The sequence below is a fragment of the Pinus tabuliformis genome, chromosome 7, assembly GCF_031772625.1.
Source record: "Pinus tabuliformis cultivar Carrire ecotype Pingquan chromosome 7, CPIR1, whole genome shotgun sequence".
Taxonomy (NCBI): domain Eukaryota; kingdom Viridiplantae; phylum Streptophyta; class Pinopsida; order Pinales; family Pinaceae; genus Pinus; species Pinus tabuliformis.
The window spans coordinates 1,826,568,392-1,826,574,995 of NC_142293.1; the positions used below are offsets into that span (position 1 = coordinate 1,826,568,392).

Genomic DNA, 6,604 nt, shown 5'->3' on the forward strand with positions numbered 1-6,604 from the left:
AGCAACGACCAACTGGTGTAAACATCCGACGAGAGAGGCTACTATAAGGGATTCAACTTCCTTGGTGACCTTAAGGAAATGGAATCGATGGAACACCTTAAACAAACCCCTCCACATCAGCAAAAATACCCTCAAAAGACATGTCAGCCACTCAGCATCATGTCCCTGAGTCCCTCTGATGATTTAAGCCTTTTAACCCCTGGTCGCTCTCATGCTATAGGCAATACAACAACCAAAAGCAAAAGTCGCTCTCACAAGCCTATGTGTCAGCGTCCCTGGACTCTTTTTAGTAAACCTGTGCTAGTGTCCCTGAGATTTGAGCCGCTTTTCTAGCCTTGAATCTCGACCTCTGCCCATAACTTGTTATAACCTTCAGAATCCATCAAAGACATGATGACAAGATAAACAAATCAAAAATCCATCTCAGGACTAAGCCTGAGCATCCCAAACCGAGGCTGACATTATGTCAAACACTTGGCATCAATGCAACCTACAGGTCTAGGATACAAGATAGAGCATGAATGACTGAAAGAACTTATGAAACATAACCAGAAGGATCACCACCTTCTCCATTGAATTGTTATAACATCAATTAGGTCTTGCATCCATCCATTTAATAATTACAAGTAAATACATGAAATAACCATGACATGAACCAGTCATATAACCATGCTTATAACCAGCATAAAACCATATAAATATCAAAGATATGACAACCATTAAATCCACATATAAACAAGTGCAAAAGTAAGAGAACTTAGCTTTCATTAATCATAGGAAAATCCAACCAGGTTCGGGACTTCCACGTACCACCCAAACATAGACATGGCTGAAACAAATCTCTCTTTTAGCCAGTCACCCCCGTGCCATATTCCAAGCATGAATGTGGGATCTCATGGAAAAACCAGTCCAAAAAAACCAAGGGAATCTAGAGGTTAAACCACCTACACCCTCACCAAACCATGATCACACCAAAATCGGTGCTCCGATCACCACTGAACCGAACTTGGAATGCCATCCAGAATCCATCACTATCCTTGAGGAACTTTCCTTCTCCTTGTCTCTCAAGAATTACCACAATCCAATCCCAGATTGCTAGGCCCTAAACCGAGACCAATCTCTCAAGCTTTACCACAATCCAAACCCGGATCACTAGGCCCTAAACTGAGACTTCTCCCTTATGCTTTACCGTGTATCCCACCAAAACCGGTCAATGGATTCCTAGGCCTTTGGGAATGAAACTTGAGACCACCTCCACCCCGGATTCTGAAATCCATCCGGCAAACCAAAGCTCAAAATGAGATAAACATCCCAACATACCATGGCATCCAGAAAAAGGCAAGGCTAGGCTAAAAAACACTATCATAACCCGGCAAAACCATGCCACCGACAGCAAGAGAACCATACACCAACATGAAAAGCCATGCATGTCCAAACCAGCTAGGAAATCACACATGCAAAAGGTTAACTGCAAGAATTCCTGTTGAAGCTGCTTGATCATGCTTTTCCTTCCTTGATCCTTGCTTTCCTTCCTTTCCCTTTGCTTGCTTTTACGTCCTTGCTCCAAAGCTAAAGTGCTCCAAGAAAACTCTAAGTGACCAAGAGTGAGAGAGAGAGAATAATGAGAGAGCTTCAAACTTGAATTGACAAAAGGTTACCAGCTGATCCTCATAAGCCTTTTTATTAATGAGACCTCTATTTTCTTCATTTTCCATTATTTTCCCTCAATTTCCTCCTCACATGCAACCTATGACCTTTCACCTTACTTTTCTCCTACTTTCCTTTATTTTCATAAATAAATGTGCAAGAATGCCTTTTTTCCTTTTACTGCCTTTGCCTAAGCCATTGCCAATTTTCCTTAGCCAAAAACACATCCAGTGATGCCCACTAGGGTATCTTTGCCCAACATTCAACTTGGAATAAGTGTCCCTTAATTATGGTCTTATTTTGCCTTTATTAACTTTTATTACATGAAATTTTCATCAGGGCTATTACATAAGCTCAAGGAACCAGAATTATATTTGAGGAGAATGTGGCAGAATTTATGTGCCCACGAATCATAAAGTGGAAGCATGGAATGAGTGGGCCCTGCCCAGAGGTTCCACTTCGACAAAATTTGCAAATGCATTTTCCCCATCGTGTTGGGCTAATAAGAGTGGGTTGGAAGCATTGGTCAAAAGAGAGTGGGTTTCGCTGGAAGTTTCTATTCCGGCGGGGTTGTTGTGAATACTTTTTCCATTGTGTCGGGCTTATTTAATCGGGCTCGCAAGTGGAAACAAACCAAGCATCAAGTTAAAGTGGGCCTTGTGTGGGTTAAGGAACAAGTGGCCTTGCATTCAGTAGTGGGCTAGCTGAGAGGCTTAAGACTGGAAGTTTCTACAGTGACCCTTTCATTAATCGGTCGGGCTTTTATGAGCGAGCTTACATGTAAAAGAATGCAAACAAAACTAAGCTATAGTATGGCATGTAATAGTGGGCTAGCTCGGAAGGGTTTTAGCCCGAAGGTTCAAAAAATGAACAAATGAAAGAATGTTGGCTTTTGAGATCCAAGTGTTACTACACATGGTCATAAGGACAGCTCCAAAGCAGCAAGTATAAAGGAGCCAAGAAATGCAAGCGGCATTAAGAGAAAGGCAGAAGAGACCGAGAATTAATATTATGGCATATGTTTTTTAAATTATGTGTGCCTGTATTGAATTTGCATATCGTTCGAGACGATATAGAGAGGAGCATGCGACGATTGTAAAGGAAAGGAATTGTATGTGTAACCCTTTCGACTCCTCCTACCATTTGTTTAAATCTCCCACAGTATTATATATAAAGGGATTTATATCCCGAGAGAGGTTTATACAAAACTTGAAGGAAGCGCCTTTTTTAGAGAAAGTATAGACACTGTGTGTTTTTAAAGAAGACTCAAAATTGGGCTTACATCACCAACATTTTTCATTTGAATTAATTTATCAATTAAAATAGTTATTGAGCCAAGAGGCTCACTCTACAGCCCAGTATGATGTGTAATAAAAAGAAAATTAAATAACTATACTAAACATTTAAATAATGTCTACTCATAAAAAAAATTGCAAGTGAAGAAATTGGATCCCTCTTGGCTCATGTTAGATCCTTATTTAAGATGGATCTATGTTGGTATAAATTAAAGGGTTGGTAAATGGCAACAAACATTAAAAAATTGACCTCGTTATATGTCTTAGATTGCCAAGATTACAAAATCATAAAAATTAACTAATTTATAACATTTTTTTAAGTATCTAAAGGAATTGGTAACTGGGTTGGGCTATTGGGCTAGTCCTCCCTTGATAGGGCACAACCCACATGTAAAGAAGGAGATTTGAATCTCAAGCCTAAAATTTGCATAATGTTTTCATATTAGAGCAATCCTCGATGGCCACGAAAAATTATAACTTTATTTTAAATTATTATTATTTTTATTAATTATAAAAAGAATTAATATAAGAATTAAACATATAGACATTTAAAAAGAAATATGTAACAATATTCTTAATGATGCATATTCACTCTAAATTTACCATGAAGATTCTTGATTTGGAGATAAACTTTATTATAATATTATGGTTTACTAATACCACATGCCAAAAAAACTATAACTCACACATGTTAAATCGCTACCATCCATCTAATAATCATTGATAATTAAATTAAAATTTTGGAAGTACTATTCCAAAATAGACTACATGAAAATATTATTCTTAAACATAATTTATTTTATCTCTTGCTTAGTGACATATTTATGTAAAATGAAAAACTGTAATTTTTATGTTTTTATTCTTTAATTAAAATCTAGTAATTATTATTTTAATTAAATTATAATTATTTAAAAATATAAATAAATTTCAAACCTAAAAAACTCCATAAAAATTTTATAACATAACAAAATGAACCAAAAAAATAATAATACTAATAATAATTATTATTATTATTATTTTAATGTGATTCAGGGACATTGAAGATCAGTGGCCACTACTTCCATGGACAATGAAGATTAATGATCACTATGTTTACGAAACAATCGGAAAAGAAAAACCCAAAGAAATTACTTCACTATGTTCACTGAAGATCAGTGACTATTAAGTCCACAAAAACAACCGGAGAGAGAAAACCCAAAAAGATCACTTCATTATGTCCACTGAATAAATTTGGAACAGATCTACTCAAAAAGGAAAACTAAAAAGATCACTTTGAATTCAGTGAGTTTATTTAACTAGCCTAATCTCATTATTTGAGTAAATTTATTTGACAACCTAATCCCAAGAGTGTCGGAAACAAATTAAAACCAATTAAATAAAAAAAACTAAACCAACCCAAAACATAAAAGATTTAGAATCCACATTCTTCGCTACAATGCCGTACCATTTAAGATTTCTATTTAATATGAGAAAATATATATTTATTTTTATGTAACACCCATTCACGACATTCCAAGTTTTCCAAAACCAGCCATACAAATATTTTATATTATCTGTAGCGTTATCTCAATGTATATATCTGGAACTTTACTATGACTCCCTGTCTAGTCAAACATGAGGTTCCAGGCACAAAACAAGAAGCGTAACGTGGCAGGTGACGTTGAATAGGATGTGGTGGTGGCCCGGTGGGTGTGGTGGCTTGCCCGCCTCATCTCAAAACAAGAGGCCGCCAACGGTATTGCATTTGCTGTTTTTCCATTTCCGATCTTCCCCCATACTTCACTGTATCTTTTTATTGTGTGTTGCTGTTATCTTACGTTTCTGTATCTCGACCGGTTTCGGACCCCAAAACAGTGGGTGTGTGGGTTGCTTCTCCCTTGCCAGCTGGTCCTTCTGATCATATTTCTATTTTAGGGAAAAATAAGATAAATGCCTGCAACCTGCTAAAAGTCTGGTGCATGCAATTTGTTTTTAGCAGAGATATGGTGTATGTTTGATGTATTTTGCTGTAAACAGGTATATGGATTCCGTGGTTACTGTAGCAGACTTGGCGTGTGATCAGGAGGAAGAATTCTCTGGCGATAGCGGTGGAAGCATCGGCCGTGGCTCTCAAAAATCATGTGCTGATCAGAAGCAACCAATCATCCTCCCAAGGTTTTGATCGCTGCATCTTTTTCTTCTTGATATTATCACATTGCAATATCCAGAATCAATCATTCTGTAACCATATTTCGAACCAACTATTGTGATTATCTTCGTTACAAATGATTTCGATAAATGAGATCCAATCTTGTTCTTGATCTTGATCCTTCAATCTTGATCTTGATCCAATAACAGATTTGTTTGATAGCAACAGTTAACCGTTCATGTCATGTCTGTGTCTGTGTATTTGATTTACAGGGTTACTTCCTCATGGCATTAGATACTGACTCTGAAATTGGTTGGATTTGCATTGCAGTGTGAGCGTTTTGTGTTCCACATGCGCGCAGCCCCGGTGGGAGAGCGACTGGAGTTTCAGTATTGAAGATGGTGTGCCCATCAACAGCAAGAAGAACAACGTACCATTTAAGAGAGGAGATCTGGTGAAAGACAAAGCAGGCGAAGGGCAAAAGATGTGGAGGAACAAGGGAAGGGTACTGTATCGTAGACCGCCCCATGTGCTGTTTTCTCCCTGAAAGATTTAAGGCTGTATGCTTTGTTCAATCTGACTGAGATTGTCCATTTTTTTTTCTCCTCCAAATTGGAATGGAAAGATTGCCATTTAAAGATATGTACTGTAATTGAAAGCAATGGGAAAATGGATTAAGTTTGGCTGTATGTATGATTGTAGCAACATTTATCACTCCAAGGGTTAAAGAAATTGTTCTAAGTAAATCATTTTTATAGAATTTAATCTCAAAAAAAATATTTATTTGCTTAGTATCTTAATTAATCTCTTATTTTGTTAAGTTTTAATATATTATATTGATTGAGCTGAGAGGTTTATTCTACACCTTAGTGTAAGTCTGTATTTCCATTCTCTTTAAAATAAAAATAAAAAACAATTTTTAAAAACTTTATACATGAAGAAATTTGATTCTCTCAGCTCATTTTAGAATTTGATCCTCCATGCTCATGTTAGAATGTTAGAATTTGATTCTCTCAGCTCATGTTACAATTTGATTCTCTCGGCTCATGTTAGAATTTGATCTTTCTCCACTCATGTTGAATCTATACTTAAAATAAATCTATGCTAGTGATTCTCTCAGCTCATGTTAGAATTTGATCCTCCAGACTCGTATTAGAATGTTAGGATTTGATTCTCTCAGCTCATGTTAAAATTTGGTCTTTTTCCACTCATATTAAATCCATACTTAAAATAAATATATACTGATAATATTAGAAATTAATCATCTAAAACAGCAAAAGTTAAGAGCAGAATTTCTATTCCTATTTTCAGATTGACTGTTCATTTCCTATTTTAACTTCTCTGCAGAGTTGTTGAGGATCTGAAGTTGTTATTTCATATTTTCAACTATATGCAGAATTGTTGCGTATCAAGTTATTGAAAACTAAATCAGCGCCATACAAATAATGTGGTTCCTATATTTTTGCAAAAGTTATGGCAGATTCTTCTTTCTGTTTTCCAAGAAAATCTAGGGCTGATTATGCTCTCTGATATG

At 36.2% G+C, this 6,604-nt stretch overlaps 1 protein-coding gene across 2 annotated transcripts; it reads left to right on the top strand.

The window, feature by feature from the left end:
- Nucleotides 1–4,669: 4,669 nt before the first annotated feature.
- Nucleotides 4,670–5,759, top strand: LOC149255693 (uncharacterized). Of its 2 annotated transcripts, none has more exons than XM_089457282.1 (3): nucleotides 4,670–4,799; nucleotides 4,959–5,096; nucleotides 5,401–5,759. In XM_089457282.1, the coding sequence occupies exons 2-3, from the start codon at nucleotides 4,963–4,965 to the stop codon at nucleotides 5,615–5,617; spliced, it is 351 nt and encodes a 116-aa protein (XP_089313408.1). In that variant the 5' UTR covers nucleotides 4,670–4,799; nucleotides 4,959–4,962; the 3' UTR covers nucleotides 5,618–5,759. The 2 variants fall into 2 exon arrangements, with proteins under 2 accessions (XP_089313408.1, XP_089313409.1); XM_089457283.1 differs by having other exon boundaries at nucleotides 4,699–4,803.
- The last annotated feature ends 845 nt before the right edge of the window (nucleotides 5,760–6,604 follow it).